The sequence below is a fragment of the Lissotriton vulgaris genome, chromosome 1_1 (assembly GCF_964263255.1).
Source record: "Lissotriton vulgaris chromosome 1_1, aLisVul1.2, whole genome shotgun sequence".
NCBI lineage: Eukaryota > Metazoa > Chordata > Amphibia > Caudata > Salamandridae > Lissotriton > Lissotriton vulgaris.
Genome location: NC_141685.1, coordinates 372,009,594 through 372,028,768, shown reverse-complemented (window position 1 = coordinate 372,028,768; position 19,175 = coordinate 372,009,594). Strand labels below are relative to the sequence as shown.

The 19,175-nt window shown below is 45.2% G+C and overlaps 1 protein-coding gene across 8 annotated transcripts in view; it reads right to left on the bottom strand.

Moving 5' to 3' along the window:
- Window positions 1-19,175, bottom strand: part of OSBPL9 (oxysterol binding protein like 9) — a 1,205,712-nt gene that overhangs the window by 697,897 nt on the left and 488,640 nt on the right. For all 8 annotated transcript variants that reach the window (XM_086952425.1, XM_086952427.1, XM_086952426.1 and 5 more), the window contains one exon: window positions 4,296-4,346. In XM_086952425.1, coding sequence (XP_086808551.1) covers window positions 4,296-4,346 — 51 coding nt within the window. The remainder of the gene's footprint in view (window positions 1-4,295; window positions 4,347-19,175) is intronic.

The window sequence follows — 19,175 nt, the reverse complement described above, 5'->3', positions numbered from 1 at the left end:
TCGACCAGGAAGTTACACTTGCTAGAAAGTGGAAGGGACTGGGAGGACTGAGTCACTTCCCTGGCTCCGCATTACCTGCCAGACCCACATTCCCAGCCTTGAAAGGACTCAGGTTACTGCCACAGCCGTAGGGGAAATTGTTGCGGTCTATATGCCAGCCCTCTGGTGTAGCCAAGGGATTTTCTGAACTGATGTGGTAACTGCTCGGGGGGAGTCAAGAGATTCAGGGAGTGTTCCGTATGTCCGCGATTCTTAAAGCACTCCAGAGCAGAAGCATCTTTTTCACCATCAAAGAGCATATCCATGACAGATGCTTTTCACATCTCCGGAAAAACAGTGGACGGCATCTATGCATGGTGTCGGAGCACAACACTGATGCCAACCGTCCTGTTCAGGCAATCAGTAGCATCAAGACCAGCATGAACATGTATATGCCCGAGGCTTGACCTGATGAATTTTTTGAACCAGAAAGGCCCCCAATATCTTTTGGGACCACTGGCAAAATCTCGCTGGGCATATCCCAGAAGGCATGTATTTAGAGAATCACAAGACAGATTAAATTGATTGATCTTAATACCAGACTGGCCAAGGAGAATTTTCTTTTTCCAAACGTCTCCAACCTCTTGGACTCTCTGTTCAGAGGCGTTATGGGGAATGAATCGCAGTTCACCTTGCATACTGAAGCCAGAACCACTTCTTTGGGGTTTAGTGAGAAAATCAGGGTACCAGAAGTGGGCCTGTGAGGTCTAACCACCTGCCTAGTTACCAGTAGGCAAGAAGAGGATTTTGACTTAGTGCCCATCAAGGTTATAAGTTAGGACATGCTGAAGAAATGTTAGGGCTCAGATGTGGTTGGTACGAGTAATCTACACAATTTCCATAAGGAAATTAGTCTTGGTCTTAACTAAAAGGAGCTGCAGTTTCAGGACTTCAGCTGCCCACTGAATCACTGCTGCAAATGGTGCACAATCTTCCATTGGTGGCCGAAATGGTGAGTGCAACCCTGTATCAGAAGTTGTATTAAGCCCACTGACCTCTTGTAAGTCTATGTAGAAATCGTAGTAATGAGGGGGCTGATCAACATTCTCCTCATCACCATCATCTCCCTCTGGTGGTGCATCTTGTCCAGGGTAAGAGTGAAAAAGATAATGGAGCCTCTGCTGCTACGTCTTTACTGGTAGAGCATTGGTACAGTCAGGCAGTATGACGACTTGCAAAACTTTGGTAACTTCATACTACTACATCTTTCGAGATCGAACTGAAGTTGGTTTAAGGTCAAACATCGGAATCTTCACCAAATACTCTTCCAGTACCGGCAATGACAAGGAACGGTCCTGCAAAGGTCTTGGAGCTGGTGTAGTCATAGGACCCTAAATGGATGGTAAGGGTGGCAGATGGCAGGAACCACACTTGAGGCCACTGTGGTTCCTGTCTGAAGGCATGCTTAAAATCGGTAGTCTTTGGGAAGGCCTTGATCTGCTGCTGCATCAATGTTGGTCTTGAAACTCATGGTGCACTGGGATTAGTTAGGTAATCTGATCAGCGACTAGAGACCCAGAACGGGCCGACCGGTATCATGATTCCCTTGCATCTTCTCCTTAGATACACAGTTGTGGGAAGGGGTTGAGTTCCACTTTACCTTTTTTTTGCCCACTTTTAGACTTACCGGAGCACTTTGACTGGGAATGGACTTCTCGCAGGCCTGAGTCGGCAGCTGGAGCCGGATTTATGCGAGGGTCACGACTTCTTACCATGTTTGGTGATGTACAACTTCGCTTTTCGATCCTGTATCGCCTTCACACTTACTGCTTAACTAGGACTATTTTTCAGAGTCCAGAAGTCAGAGACAGACCTCACGCACCAACAACATTTTCTTATAGTCATGCCATACTTTGAAACCTATTTTAAGAGGACACATCATTCTCTAAGACACTGGATTTTCTCTGAAGTGGAGAACTGGCTCCTCGTTGAAAGGCGTGGAACGAAAGAAACTGACATCAGCATGCTGTGGTGGCATTTACATCCAGCACCACTACATCACTTCATGAGTGACATGGAGCATGCGCAAAGCCTCATGTTGCCATCAAGTGGAAGAATAGAGTATTGCTGGAAAAAGCTTCCAGGTACAGTATTCTAAACTGAGAAATCTGCAGTTGCAAGTATCCATCAGAAATTATTTTCAGTGCTTGTGAATATTTGTCAAAATCACATGATGTAAAAGAAATGGTTGCTCGCAGTTTTAGTTTTCTATCAAGAGTATCGTCATTAAGATCATTAACAGCAGCACCTCTTTCCTAGGAGATCCATGAGGGTAAGTATATAATAATGGAGATCTGCTTTCAAATCGGACATTCAAAATAAACTAAAGTCAACCGATACTGCACTGCATTTTAGAATGCTGAAACAGACTTCTTTCTTATAATTACGTAATCTAAGTCACCTTTATTGAAGTTGTTCCCTACATTTCCTACATAGGGACATGTTCACGTGTCATGTTTTTATCAACCCAGTGCATGGTATAATTTTATTTTTAATTCTATTAAATATGTTTTTAATTCTATTAACTAAGACAAGAATGGCTCTTACAAAGGCAATGTTAAAATATGAAAATATGTAAAACGTTTATTACTGAGATTTTTACAGGATCTTGCATAGTGAGGGAAAAGTGCAGAGTTTATGAATATTTATGAGGATTCTATGTTATATTATATTACACTGTTCCTTATAAAGTGCAACGTTTGGCACAAGGTTTTATTTTTTGGGGGGGGAGAACCATGCGTCTAATGTACAATGTTTTAATTTGGAAAAAGTGGTCGCAAATTGCCCTGTCTTTTTGTGAATGGAAAAGAATTTTGCAAAATAATCTACGTACAGATCGGTCAGTTCATAAAAGTGCAAATCGTAGTGGGTCTCAATTAGACTTACCTTGTTAATATGCACGAGTCAGGTTGCAAATTGTGGCCCACTACAATTGGCTAGAGTCACAGGCATGGCAGCCTGCTGGAGTCAGTAGACCACCATGTTTAGGATTGTTTTTATTTTTTTTGTTTTAAATGCAGCCTTTTTCCCTAAAAGGGATACGTTTACACAACAACAGCAAAAATGAAAAGTTAAAAAGTTAACAAACCATTTTTATGAGTAGGGTCCCAGAATCCCCTATAGATTCTGATGATTATAGTTTGCAGAGAAAAGTTTCAGCAGAACAGTAAAATTAGTTAAAACTTGTTAACGACTATTTGGCCTAGGTCTACCTTGCCTAGTCAGCCTACAAAATAATTATGAATGTTGTTAATACCTCATTGGCTATTGCTATGGATTCTTTGGGATGTCAACTGGGTCAGTAGAATTCCCAAAACCTGGGCTCTAAAACTTTTACATACTTTGGGAAAACTGCAAAACTTGATATCCAACCTGCTGGTACAGAGATCACTTCATTATTTAACCTTCAATGGGACATTAGTTACAGTGAGATCCTTCTTGGTTCACCCCATCCATTTGTCTGCTACTTTATCGACCCAAAACTTAATTTCTCTATAATTTTCTTTGTTTGTGGTTTCAATTTGTTTATTTAGAAGACTCTTTTAAAGTAAGCACAAATGAACTGTTGGCTTGGAAAGCAATAAATAAGGTACATGCCTTTAGGCCACCCCCTCACTACCTTTATCCACTGAGTACAGAGGTCTAAACTTCAGACATTAAGTTTACTAGAGTTTAAAATTCAAATCAAATCTATTCAACTTTTTTTCAAGCTGTCAAAATCAGACAGCAAAAAACACACAATTGATGGACGGAATGCAGAAAAAATCAAAACATTCACCCCCAGTCAAGAGATCTGGGTTATATCCGTTACTCTTTTGCTCACCCTGCCACCACAGTTTAGATCTGGCCATTTGCAAATCAGTCTTGACCCTGTGCCTCATGGGAACAGTCCAGCCAGAACTGCCAAGCCAGGTCCTCCGAGGACCGGAAACAAGAATCCTAGGACCATTTTCAGGGTTTCACTCCTCTTCAGCCAGGATAGCGATTGTTTTTGCATTTGTGAAAAGCAGAACCTTAAAATTCTGTAAACATAACCCAGAGAAAGAATACTCTACAAAGCTTGACAAAAATCAAGTGAGTAATTTGGATTTCCGATTTAACATAAGGGTGACAAAGTAAGTAAACCAGTATCCAGATAAGAAAAGTTTAGAATAATATTAACTTTTATAACATTCTGGTAGCCTCATGAGTTAAATTGTGCTAATTTCGGAAAAAATTGAAAATGAAAACAAATAGTCTTGATAAAGAAGACTTACTTTAGCAATCTGCAGCAGCACAATGCAGTGCTTGATCGATTCTACCATACTCTACAAAAAATAAAGCACATTTGTTACAGCATGCCTTTACTAGTAATGTCTTAACATGATAAATGCTGAAAAAAGGGGATTTAAAACGTCCCTAATGAACAAACAATAAATGCATTAGAACTAGAATAATACACCTGGAACTAGAAGAAGACAATATAGTTACTAGTTGTTTAGTTAGCATTTTGTATAAGGGCGAGTAAAAACAGTTGTATGGAGTATTGAATTAATCAGACCAGGAAGATTACAAATTGTCTACTGGCAACCCGAGGAACAGTAACTTCAACATTTACACAAGAGGGGATACAATAAAGGTGATGGTATCCTTTTAGAAAACAAATTACTGCCAAGAAAGTGAAATACTTTTTTCTTCCTAGGACATTTTCACACCTGTTCTCTCTTCCAGCACTAGGTGGTATAGAAGAAATATATGTACTGCCTTGTGCAGAATTAAAACTTCAGTGGAGAATTCTTTGCAATGGTGGTGCACATCAATGTGAAACTGTAACCAACCACCAAGCAGTACAGACATCCATACACGACAAGAAACAGCTTTCAAATATCTTTAATGAATGACAAACTGATGCATAGTGGTCTAGATATACCACTGATATCTGATAAGTAGCAAAAATGGACGCTTACTCCTTATTTTATTTACTGCAGTACACTGACTTTGTACATCAGGGCCCTCAAGGTGTTTCTAAGAAGGAAGTAAAGAATGTTATTTTTGTGAGTCCAATACAAAAATATCACATGATATTTGCTGAGCTACAGTGCTTAATTTATAGAGAAATTTAATTTGTAAGATCCTTTCATAAGATTTAAGTGGCCAAGCACTTATGTAGAGGTCCAAACATCGACGGTAAGAAAACAAGTTACTTGCCTGTAACTGTAGTTCTCCAGTATTGGAAGCTTTCATAGATTCACATGCCTGAATCATTACCAGTCATTGAGACGGGAATCTCCGGTATATAAAAAAAGCAATGCTTAGCAGTATAGCAAACTGAAAAGAGGCCTAGGCCCATTTCCCTTTTGCAACCCATAGCCTTCGTTATGTAAAAAAGGCCCAAAACTTTCCCTGAACCAATCAGAGCTCCTCACCCTCTAGAACACTCCTGAGAGAACCTTCTGCCCCTCAGATGTCCGCGCACTTGTGCATATAAAACACTTTTGTGCTAAATCTAAGGTGAGCCTATCAGGGGAGGAGGGTGGGTGCATGTGAATCTATGAAAGCTTCCAATACTGGAGAACTACAGTTACAGGTAAGTAACTTGTTTTCTTACTCCAGTATTGGAACTTTCATAGATTCACATGCCTGAATCAGAATAGCGAGCAGTGATATTACAAAGCACCTTAATCTCGTACATTTCTTCCTCATCATGTAACAGCATGAAAATCAAGTATAGGAAAATACAAGAAATGTGACTCTGTAAAACAAGAGAAACAAGCATTTGCAATGCGATAGGTCTCGCATTTACTTGAGTTTGAGACATCTTTGAACGTCCAGTGAGTGTAACACTCTTTACGCCGCTGTTGTTGGTTGAGGAAAGAAACGCTTTAACACTAATGGCTCATTCAGATGAAAGTCAGTTGGTACCTTAGGAATACATTTTGGATTAGTCCTAAGAATCATTCTGTCTTCCTGAAACTGTAGGAAAGGCTCTTGAATTGTGAGAGCTTGCAGTTCTCCTACTCTTCTCGCTGAAGTTAGTGCGATAAGCAGAGCCCTCTTCCAAGACAGGAACTTACGGTCCACCCTGTGTTTATGCTCAAAAGGTCGTTTCATCAATTGTGACAGTACTATGTTGAGATTCCAGAGCGGTGGTGGAGGCTTTATTGGTGGAAAGACTCTGTATAATCCCTTCATAAATTGTTTGATGATCCTTGATGACCATAAGGACGGGCCTGAGGAAGACCTCCTGTAGCGGGATAATGCAGCCAAATGCACCTTAATCGAAGCGTGAGCCAATCCTGACTTGGCTAAAAGTAAGATGTATGGGAAAATTTGATGAGGTGCCGCAGTTAGAGGGTGAATGTTATGTCTCTGACACCATAGACAAAACCTCTTCCACTTCATCCTGTAGGTTTTGTTGGTACTCTCCTCTCTTGCCTTGGACAGGATTCTTCTACATTCGTCTGAGATTTTCAGATGTTTAAATTCACAGTGTTCAGGAGAAAGGCCGCTAATCGTAAGGATTTCGGGTCCGGATGGAGCACTTGTCCCTGGGACATTGTCAGAAGTGATGGAGTTGGTCGGAGACGAACTGGACGGTTCTCCGACAGCACCAGTAGTTCCGTGAACCAGTGTTGTCCGGGCCACCACGGTTCTTTCTTGATCTTCATAAGCACGCGGGGCAGGAAAGGTATTGGGGAAAAACGTAAGCAAAGACGCCGGACCATGTCATCGAAAACACATTCCCCCAAGATCCCCTCTGGGGAAGCCAGCTTGCGAAGAACCGCATTTCCTGTTCTTTATTGTGGCAAAAAGGTCTACTGTTGGAGCCCCCCACCTTTGAAAAATGTTGTCCAGGGTCCCCTGGTCCAGCTGCCATTCGTGGCAGGTCGATTTGAGCCTGCTGAGAGTATCCACCTTGACGTTCTGATCTCCCGGGAGATGCTCTGCTGTCAAGGATATCCCCTGCTGTAGTGTCCATTTCCATGTTGTCTGGTGCCTCTTGAGACAGGGAGAGTGATCTTGTTCCTCCCTGTTTGTTTAAGTAGTATATCGCCGTAGTGTTGTCCGTTCTTATCAACACCGGTGAGCCTCTTATTCATGGCAGGAAAGCTTGCAATGCGAGGCGCATCGCCCTGAGTTCTAGCAGATTTATGTGTAATTGCTGCTCGTGCACCTTCCAACGACTGCTGACTTGAAGGAAAGCTCCCCATCCTTCCAGGGACGTTGTGTGTCCACCATTTCGCTGCTTGAACCATGACTGGTGTCACTCGGACTGTGTCTTCGAAGGATCCCTCCGCTTGACACCACTGAAGATCGATCTGTTCTTGCAATGGGCGCATCCTTAATCTGCAGTGAGGCACGAGGGGAATGCAAGATGACATCATGCCCAGCAATGACTTGTACTTGCGCACTGACAGATACTTTCTTTTCAGAAAGTCTTGAAAGAAAGACACGATCCTCAGTTGTCTTTCTTCTGAGGGAAACGCCTTGTTGCTGTCCGTATCTAGTATTGCTCCCAGAAATGTGATCAGTTTTGTCGGATGAAGGTTTGATTTTCCTTCGTGTAGTCAAACCCAGTTTGGCAAACAAATCTATGCAGGCCTTTGTTGATGCCCTGGCTTGTGCTTCCGATGGTGCTTTGACTAACCAGTAGTCGAGGTAAGGAAATATTTGATGTTTTTGCTTCCTTAACACAGCCGCCACTGGAGCCAGGCATTTTTGTGAACACTCGGGGTGCTGACTTTAGGCCAGATGGCAGTACCTTGAATTGATAATATCTTCCGGCTAACAAGAACCGAAGGTACTGTCTGTGCGCGGGATGGATAGGTACGTGAAAATACGCATCCTGTAGGTCCAAAGTGGTCATATGATCTCCTGGGTTCAATAGCAAAAGGATGTCCTGAAGAAACACCATCCTGAAAGATTGCTTTTTGAGATAGGTGTTTAGGAATCTGAGATCCAGAATAGGATGTCATTGGAGTATGTTATTCCTGACCAGAAAAAAATCGGGAGTAATACCCCTTGTTCCTTTGGGAATTCAGTACCAGTTCTATTGCTCCCTTGCGGAGCATTGTCCGAATCTCCTTCTGGAGTTGATGCAGATGATTGACTTTTTGATGCATTGGTGGTGTACAAGGAGGAGTCTGTAGAAATTCTAGGGTATGACCGAATCTAACAATGTTGAGGACCCATTGGTCCGTTATTATTTTTCACCAATTTTGAAAATAATGAGCAATCTTTCCACCCAGGGGAGCACTTCATCCTAGGAGTGTTGATGCAGCCGGAAGATGAAGGTTGTCAATGTCGTCGGGTGTTGTCCTTCCCCTAACAACCTCCTTTGCCTCTCGGAGTTGATTTTGTATAACCTCCTGACTGCCGCTGAGTGTACTGCTGGCGGTATGGCTGAGATGAGGCGGAGTAAGAGGAATATCTCCCTTGCTGATATGCTCCTCTATAAGATGATTGCCCTCTACCTCTAGAGTCTCGAAAAGAAACCTTTCTGTACTGCGGAGTTCCCAATTCTTTCGCAGTATCCGTATCTTTCTTGATACTTTGTAGTGTGTCATCAATATACTTTCCGAATAAATCTAAGATCTTATTCTGAACTTCAAGCCTAAAAGCTGTCGCTCTTAGCCATCCTTGTCTGCGCAGATCTGCCGCTCCTCCTAGAGACCTAAACGCCATGGTCGCTATCTCCATAGCGCAGTCTATGACTTCCGCTGAAGTCCTTTCACCCTCCAGAAGAATTTTTCTGGATTCTTGTTTCTCTGGTTCTGGCACCTGGTTAATATACGGCGACAGGTCGTACCACATTTGCCTGTCGTAAGTTCCTAGAATAGCGAGGGCATTAGCAGCTTTTACCAGCTGAGCAGACATCAAGGAAAACCTCTTTCCTGTGTTGTCCAGCCCCCTACACTCTCTGTCTGGTGGTGTTGTAATTGGAGCGGACAGATTTCTTGAATTCTGTTGCGCTGCCTGCGTAATCACTGAACTCGGTTTGGGATGACCCAAAAGACACGCTGGAGCATCTGCAGGCGCTTTATATTTCTTGTCCAGTCTGGCGAGAACTGGAGTCACTGTAGCTGGTGTCTCCATAACCTTCAGGCCTTCTTCCCAGATACGACTTACAATAGGTAAGGACCGAACAGATCTTCAATAGAGTTCCTTAAAGTCATATAGAAAACATTCCGCCTTATCCTCCGACATGGTAAGTGTAAATCTTTTAGTGGCTCTTTCCATCAGGTTATGAAAACCACCAATGTCCTCTGGTGGAGAATCTACTGGTTTTGGTGTAGGAGTTAAAGGTGAAGGAATGAGATAGTCATCCCATTCTCCACTAGGTAATGCAATCTCTCCATCGTCATGGTCATCATCCGAGGTATCTGGGCCATGTTGAGATCTTGGTGGTGGAGACCTAGGAATGGGTTGCGGCAAGATCTCCCTTTTTCACACTGGTGTACCCGGTACTGATCGAGGCCAAGGTGTAACCTCCGGGATTTCCTGAGAGGTTTGAGGCGTCTGATACCTTCTTCTATAATCCTCCAACATGCTCTGGAGGTCTTTCAGTAAAGAAGATGGCACACTTGTCATCTCTTCATGATGCTCTTGGCGATATTGTTGCTGTTCTTGGGGATGATCCCGAAACTCCCCATATTCTTCCTCCGAATCTTCCTCCTGGTATTTTACCTTAAACTGCGAAGGACTACTCGCATATCCAAAGAGACCACCTTCATCCTCATCCTCTGAGTCCTCCTCTTTTAGAAGGTGAGAAGGGACCAATGGAGACACCTTGCTTGGAGATGTAACCTCTGGCGTTATTGTCCTTTTCCAGGATGACAACCTCTTTTCTGGACTTTTTTCTCTCGTCGACGAGCCAGTCGACGAGATCCCTGTCGCTGTCGTCGACCATATTATGGTCGCTGACGCTATCGCCGATGTTGTAGTTACCGTCGAAGCTGTCTTCGTCGACGCTCCCGCCGCCGTCGACACTCCAGTCGTCGCCACCGTCGTCGACGATGTAGATGTAGCCATGCTCATCGACGCCATCGTCTACAATGAACTTGTCGTCGAAACCGCCGTCGACGGTGAAAGAATCGTCAGCGTCTTAGCTATAGTCTTAACCTCCTGTTTTGTCGACGATGATGATGCTGCTTTTGTCGTCGACGATGCCATCTTCCTCGTTGACGGTCCTGTCGACAGTGAAGATCCTTTCACTTTTTGCTCAGAAGGTGTAGAGAAAGTCTTTTTGATGGTAATCTTGACCCTTGGAGGAGATTTTGAAGGTTCTGAGGCAGTTTTCTCGACCTGTTTCACCTCAGAAGCAGAACCCTTCTTCCCCTTAGGTGTACCTGAAGCAGATTTTGAGGGACTGCGCCCTGAAGACCCTGGGGTGGTCTTTTTTTGGGGCCTTCTCAGGTCTCTCACCCGAGGTATACGCCTGTGGAGATGTGCTTCTTTTATGAGATCTCTTAGGCGAAGATGACTCCTCCTCACTTTCACTTGAGAGGATTTCCTTTCTGGCTTTAACCTTCTGGAGCCAAAGTAGGAGTCTTCCCTCACGATCCCTCAAGGTTTTATTTGAAAAGGTTCAACATACCTTGCAATTCTCTGCCTGATGGTCTGGATAGAGGCAGTATATGCAGTCTTTATGAGGGTCATCTGTATAAAGCCTTTTTTTAGAGCAGGTGGCACAAGCTCTAAATATTCCTTTCTTCTCCTTATCAGTCATGTTAGAGGAATAAGGAATTTCAAATAAGAAGAAACTAGAAAATGATAGAACCTCAAATCCCAGTCAAAGTGAGTTGAATTGAAGAGTTTGAGCAGAGCTCAAAGGGGACTCTAGCACAACGTGCGGTAGAAAATCTGAGGGGCAGAAGGTTCTCTCAGGAGTGTTCTAGAGGGTGAGGAGCTCTGATTGGTTCAGGGAAAAGTTTGGGCCTTTTTTACATAACAAAGGCTATGGGTTGCAAAAGGGAAATGGGCCTAGGCCTCTTTTCAGCTTGCTATACTGCTAAGCATTGCTTTTTTATTTACTGGAGACTCCAGTCTCGACGACGGGGAATGATTCAGGCATGTGAATCTATGAAAGTTCCAATACTGGAGTAAACTGCATTTTCAATCAGTAGGAAGAAAGACTGATTACCATTCCTAATAACATTCCCTACTTGTTTGAGGAAAAAGCCACTTTAAGGTACACAAGCATTGGCAAAGATAATAGGTCTGGAGTTAATGTGCTAATGCTGCGTTAGCACATTAGAGAGATACATATGAGAGTCAGCAAGACGGGGCAAAGACCAAATAGCTGTCACTCATGGATTCCAATCCAACCACTCACGTAAAGGAGGAATAATTAACCTAAACAACCAAAATAATTCTGCTGAGTCGAGAAGTTTGTGACAAAGGCTAAAGCCAATGGTTGAAAGAGGATGACCAAACGCCTTCTCTCAGCCTATTGTAAGCAATACATGTTTGACACCTATGCTGTCAAAATCCAGGCATGAAAATAAATGGAATTAAATTCAACTCAGGAATTTTACGATGAAAACATGTGGCTTATAGAATCTATGATAATATATACTTGTTATGTTATGTGCATTTGTGAAGCACACTATTACCGCAAGGGTATCTTGTGCTGAGCAGGTGCGTGGCCTAGGCCTGTCTAGCGTTGGTTGGTTAACTGACCAGTCAGGTCTTCAAATTCTTGCAAAATTCAAGAAGAGAGGAGAATGTTCCAATGTGTATTGGGAGATCGTTCCATGTTTAGGAGCATTGAAAGAGAACGCTCGCCCTCTTGATCTGGTTCTGTGTATAGGATGTGCATGAGTCGGAGTCCTGTGGAGCAGAGATATCTAGGTGGTTGGAGGCGGGAGAAACAACTGTTCAGGTAGGTGGGGCCTAAGCTGTGGAGAGATAGAGGGGAGAGAGAAAGGAGTGGGAGAGAGGAGAGTGTGAGTGGGTGTGTAGTTTGATATGTGTGCATTTGAGTATCGGGAGCTAGTTGAGTACCTTGAGGTGTGGAATAATGCAAGTTTTGTGAGTGAGTTTCAGAACGAGACTGGCTGTCAAGTCCAGGGTGGTATATAGTCTTGTGGTGATTTGCTTGGTGACACCGGCTCCGGCTCCCGTAGTCCAACTTGCTGGTGACTAGGGCATGAGGGACAGTTTTTCTGGCGTTGCTTGGGAGCCATTTGAAGATCTTTTTCAGCATATTCAGGGTGTGAAAGCAGGATGCAGTGACTGCGATGACTTGTGCAGTCATGTCAAATTTGCTCTTGATGATTCAGAGGTTCCTGGAGTGGGTGCTGGATGTGCTTCTGAGTTCAACCGACAATTGCAGTCCCATGACTAAGTGTTCTTGCTGAAAATCATAACTTCAGTCTTGACGGTACTTAGCTTGGGACTATTGATCTTCAGCCAGTTAGGGATTTTAGTCATGCAGCGATAAACTTGTTTCTTTTGTTAGAGGTTTTGTCCAAGAGGGCGTGTATAAGTCGTGTTTCGCCGGCATAGGAAAGGATGCTGATGTAATGTGTGCGGATGACATTGGCCAGAGGGATCGTGTATGCGCTTAAGAGGGTGGAGATGAATAATGAACGCTGAGGCTGAAGCAGATCCAGCAGATAGCGGGTCCTTGGATGCCATTCTTATGCATGCGCCTGGTGAGGATGGGGTCTGAGATCATGACTAACTCTGCAGAGAGGTCCAGGAGAATGAGGGATGCGGTGTCACCTCTGTCAAGGATCATGCGGATGTCATCTGTGGCATGATGAGTGCTGTTTCTGTACAGGGGTTAAGCCTGAATCTGGAATGTGGTGTGCTGAGGAGCTGGTGGTTGGTGAGGCATCTGTAGACTATATTCTCTAAGACCTTGTCCGGTTACAGTAGCTGGGAGAAGAGTCTGTAGTGGAAGAGCGTGGCTGGGTCAGTGGATAGTTTCTGGGGCTGGGTATGATAGTGTTGTGTATCCAGGAATGTGGCTCAGTCGATGGAGGCATTGAGGATGGGTGTTAGTGCTGATTGGTAGGAGTGCTTGGATTAAGGTGTGTGGGGTAAGAGTCAGATGGGGCCCGAATGGACGGTCTTCATGGTAGTGGCAGTTTCGACTGTGGTGACAGTGAGCCACGAGGTCAAGGTTCATTCTTTACTCATGACAGGAAGATGAATTAGGACGGGGTCGTGTTAAAGGTCAAAGATGCGGTATAGAGTGGTGATTTTGATACACAAGAATTCTGAAAGCTAGTTACAAAGGTATTCCAAGGAGGTGATGTTGCTGGTGGCAGATGAGGTAAGATGAAATATGTAATGATGGTGAAGATTTCCTTGCTATTTTTTGTGCCAGCGTTGTTACAGCCTGTGAAGGCTGTATGCAGGTATTCCATATCTGCTGGCGGTAGCATTTTTTTTTTTATTTTTATAAATTTGTTTTTATTGTGATGAAAAGAAAAAGGTACATTGGAGCGGGAACACAGCTCATACCAGAACACGGTCCAAAAGACCCAGATAAGAAACAGCCATTCAGCCCACATCCCAGAGGCCGGGCGGCAAGATAATGACGAGCCAAGGAGTGCCGCATCCACAACCACTAATCAGCCAGGAGAAGATATCATCACAGTTTGACATTTATATCGATGAAACACATCAAGGAACATTATAACAATCCCCCGCCTAAAACTAGGCATCATCAAAACAGGCGTGTACAGTTAGTCCATCTCAAAAGGGCTCATTCGGGCCCGGGCATCATGATCGTAACCAACGTTCGGGAAACAAAGCAAATCATAATTGTAACAGGAATAATCCGTGCGTCAACAGCAAGGCACTACTCCAGGACAGTCCCCCCTCCCCGCTCCCGCTACCCTCCCCCTCAGATTCCGACTCCTCCGGGGTGAACAGTTCAGCACTAGTGGCGTCCGGGTCACCACCGGACGACCCCACCACACCTGGCGGTAGCATTTTAAGGCTGATTTGAAGAAGTATTTATCCACAGCATTTTGACTGGTTCTCCATTTGCGTGCCAATTGCTTGCTGTGGTGTCAGCCTGTGTTCCTCTGTGTACCAGCTGGCCTGTGGTGGCTCTCTTGCAGTTGGATTGTGCTTTAGGATTGCCAGGAATTTGGAGCATGCAGTGAATGTGCAAGCAAGTTGCTGGTGTGCTCAGGCCAAATTTTAACTGGAAAGGCATGACCTACTCGCCTTCAGAAGACTCCTCAAAACCTGGCTCTTCGAGCAGTAGCAGCACCCCCCTCTCCCCTCAGCGCCTTGGAACCCTCGTGGGTAAGTAGCGCTCTTTACAAGTACTCTGATTGATTGATTGATTGATTGATTAATGAAATGTTCCACGAGTGGGGCTCCAGCTGTCTTACAACCAATCCTACTGCAATGCTGTAGGATCCTCGTCTTCACCTTTTGTCGAGATTGGCCCACATATACTTTGTAGCAGGGGCATTGAATGGCATAGATTACGTATTCGGTATTGCACTTTGTGTGGTCCTGCAAAGTAATGGTATGGTCTCTATGTTCAAAAATCTTGGTTCCTATGTACATGGAGCAGGCCTTACACTTAGTGCACTTGTAATGTTCTACTGCTTCCGGTAGGTTCCTCATTGTTTGGATTGTCTGCTTGGGTGGGACATATAGTAGTGAAAGTACAACTTGGTCCTTAATGTTTTTAGCTTTTTTAAAAGCATGCATGGGAGGTTCTTGTACTTCTATGGTGTCGGAAATCAATCCCCAATGTCCATTAATTATCCGTTTGATCTCGTTGCTTCTGGTGCAGTAGGTTGTAATGCATATCACTCTATCCAGAGAGGCGGTGCGTAGTTTGGGGGGGAGTAGGGTTTTTTTGTCATTGTACCACTCTCTCTTCCTTGATCTCTTGACCAATCTCTTCAGGTGTGTATGTTAGTTGTTTCAAATTCGTCCATATAGAGGATCGCCAGGTCTGGGGCAAAAGGAGCCCCCATCGCTACACCTTTGATCTGTAGAAAAAATTCATTTTTAAAGACAAACTTTTTTTTGTCATCCCCACCTCCAGTAGGTCGACTATGACAAAATCTTATGTCTCCTCATTGAATGAGATGATGTCGTCTTTTTATTTTAAATGTACACATATGTGCAAAGCTTTGGTTTTATCCACCATCAAGGAATATTATTATTCCATTGCAATTTTACGAATAATACAGTCACATAATTATGACTGCCTGTACTTTGCAACTATATCCATACACTGTTATGCTGGAGAACATAACCTAGTACTTCAATTGAGGAACAGCGCTTAATGCATAATGTGTTGCATCGCATGAGCAACCACAGAAAGAGTTTCCAGCCATTCCTTTTACACACCAACATTGGACGTCTTTGTAGGTATTTCAAATACGTTGGATTGTTTTCGCTGTGAGCTTACAATACACATTTTTCCACTTGCGCACTCTCAGATAGAGCGCTTCGGCACAATCAAGCCGAACACACCGCACTCTACATGCTTAACACGCCCCCTCACCTAACCTTTGGTTGACCACATGGCGAGCCCCCCGGGAACCATCGAGCGGCTGCACCTCGCGGTGCACGCACGCCGTGGTGAACACTATATCTAGCGTGAGATAGTGGGCGGAGGCTCAGTCTTCGAGCAACTCAGCTGCATGACAGAGGTAAGATTGGAGCGGTCACTTGGCCCGACCCCCAACTGCGCGACCACTCAACTCTTATTTAAGCAAGTGTGCGGGCCCCACTCAGGCACGTATTACCTTGTTATGAATTTTGACCAATTTCTCGCCCGTAATTTTAATCAACCTTTCGTTTTCACTCGTCGGCCAGGAGCAGGATCGGGTGGTTTCTCTAGCACCTGGGCAGAGCGTAATCTAACAATTTATGTATTTTTTACATATTCTGGGAGCCACATATGAGCATTAAACTGTATTTTTAAAACAAATGCCGGCCTAATTCTCCACCCGCATTTTTGCATTCTCACTCATCTGCCACGAGCCGTGGCAGACGGGTTTTAATCTTGTACATCCCTGTTAGCGCGCATAAGCCCATTTGGAATACACAGACTCTAGGCACCCAACGCACTGAGTCTACTGCCCATTGCGCTTAATGACCAAATCACCTTCCCTTCAATGGGGTGGCCCCCTCTGTCCATTACAGATAGCGTGACGGCCTCCTAATAATGGAACTACTTTACTTGCCGGTCTCATTTTTTTTTTAACCGCCTAACACATTAGTGGTTCTGGCATTTAGGCTACCTACTACCAATCTTCCCTGCTTTGTGTTTCTAATGTGTTTAACCTGCTATCCAGTGCCTGATTTACACTTGGGCGTCTTTGACCCACCCTGATAGAATGGATATCCCTTCTTCTCTCAGAGTCTTATCCGGATTTACCAGTGACTGCATCGTGAGATTGATTCCCCATGCCCTGCTAGACCATTAACTCATGTTAGTATGCTACCATTCGGACTTTCCTATGTCTTAGGAAATTCTACCTGGACATGTACATTTACACAACAGGTCTTTCTTTTAGTGAGCCAGGAGCCCCGTGCAAGCCCATTCAGGACTGAACATTGCCCGTCCTTCCTATACACAAGTAGGTGCCAGTCATCCCTACCTACTGTAGACTTTTCACCACATACAAGCATATCAGCATTAGGTACTAAACCTTATCTGTTACTCGTAGGTGCTCATCTGTCCTGATGAAGACACCGTTGTGAGGCAACCACTAACCCTCCTCTCCGCTGGGGTCGAAACATAGACCATCTTATTAAACCCCCACATGCTCATATATCAAAATGTATCAACTGAAGATGTACCTATGAGCAATGTATATAGGAACTAACTGACCTTTTACAGGCTGGAAAGGCCAATTTGTATGTATTGTGTATTTTATTTCTGTCGCAAACACCTTTACCCTGTCCCTCACTCGTCAACTCACTACCACTGCCCTAATATACCTTTTTGCTTCCTACACCTATGAGCACTACCAAGAAGTAATGCATATTGACCAATTAATGCTTTGACTGACAATAGCATTTAATGCTGGCGCTACTTTGGAAATTAAATTTCCATTCTTGAACTGATTTTGATTTGTGGTGATCGGTTTTCATTTGTTCTTTTTGCACTTTGATGTATATTTCACTTTTGGACTACTCCGACCAACTGTGTAAACGTACTGTACTAGTGACCCAGACCGGGTAGTTTTTACTTGGGCATTACCCCGTAAAAACTCAACACTCTCTGTGATTAGTGATGAGCATGGATGCGTAGTAACCGTGGTGGTGATCTCACTGAAGACGCCCAATTTTATGGGAGACCTATAGCAGCTGGAATGGTGTCTGCAGTAGCGATGCTGCGAAGCCAGTGAGAGGACCAAAGAAATATTTAGTATTCAGCCATAACCACTGAGTTGTACAAGGTGCTAGGGGAAGAAAGAATGGCAGAGGACAAGCCAGCGAGGTACTGCTCTCCTGTGTTAGTTGATGCCTCCTAGACATCAGGAAAAGAAGGTCATACTTTAATTAATGGGAGGCTATCTCCCTGCCTGCAGTCCCCTCTGGTTACCTCAAATTGTCCTACTGTTATTGGCAGTAGCTGGGCATTATGATGGCAAAGAAAAAAGGGAAAGAAGATTTATTTAACCTTAGAGGGGTTGCAGTGAAAACTGCCAGGAGATGCACAGTCGGTGAAACTCCTGAAGGTTAACAGGCTCTCATGCGTTCAATTCAGACCCTGAACACTAACCTTAGTGAGATAACTGTGACTGTGGGTACACCTGGGTGCAGAGAAATTGGAAATCTTAACAGGCAGGATCTTGACAGCTGAGATCACACTGGATACAATGGACATTAGTGTCAAGAAGAGCATTAATAAGGGGGGCATGGCCTGGCGCCGATGGAGTGAGCAGCACTGTTCGGGAGCTTCTGTCGGCCGGCCGCCATCCGCAGTCATTCTGACGCCCTGCAAGGGGCCTGAACTCCCACAAGGTATCCCCACAACGGCCAGCACAGGGGGGATTGATCGGAGGTGAAGCGAGCCTCTCCAGCGGCCGGGATTGGGCAGAAAGGTCAACGCGCCCGGGTGCACAGCCAAGATGGTGGCACCCAGGGAGCGATGACAAGCCCAGGCATCGCACAAAAAACACTGGCACGAGTGGCTCAGTCGAAGGATTGCCGGGCCCACTCTTAAGCTTGGCGCCGGCACAAAGCTACCAGCGGGTGGGATTCCCCCCCTGGGATCTGGATGAGGGAAAGGACACGCATTGATCGAGGTGCTCAGGAACGGGCAAAATGGCGGCACGCCAAGACGGCGGTGATTGCAGGGGCACCTGAGCGCGGCCAAAGGCCTATGGCGCTTCCCTCCAGCCTTCATGCAGGATCCAACACAAGGCCTAGAAAGCCCAGGAAGTAGAGCTGATGGAGGACGGCCGCTGAGGAGCAAACGCGGCAAACACACCACTGAGCGCGGCCTGGACAGTGGCACCAAGTGGGCGCTGAAGGTCACGGAAGCAGTACAAGGGGCCAGCGAGAAGGATTGACATGTTTACCCCTCTGGCCTCGAAATCACTGAGTGCTAGTAAAGGAAGTCTCGGACACACCGGCAGCATACAACGGCGGTGGCGCTTGGGGAGCTATTGCAGCGAGACGCGAGGCCTGTGGGGCTACTCTCCTGACCACCAGGGTGCAGCCAATACGGAGGTACTAGCAGGGAAGCACAGGAAGACCAACAGGGAGGGGAGACAGCAAAGACACCAGAGGGCCTCCCTGTGACACCATAAAGTGCAACAACGACTGCGCGGCCTGGACTGCCGGCGCTTGGACGGGCACAGGGAAAAGCGCCCCAGAGGTAAAGAGGCGGGACCCTCTGCAATAGACTGACCTCATCACCCACATAGTCCAGGGGGTGCACACATATAAAGCAGAGGGACTGGGGGACCACAGGGGGCATTAACCTGGACCCCGAAGAGAGTGGAGAAGGTGACATTGGGAGTAGATCCAGGAAGCCCTGAGAGCAGCCCCCAAGAAAGGAAGGGGCAAAGGAGCAACAGGGCTGGACTCCACTAGGTGCTGACAAGCCCAAGACGGCGCACACCGGGCGACGGTGACGCCAGGAGGCCCCCGAGGACTTGGACGACTGGCGCGCTCTGGGGGTTGGCTGCAGACAAAGCTCAGTT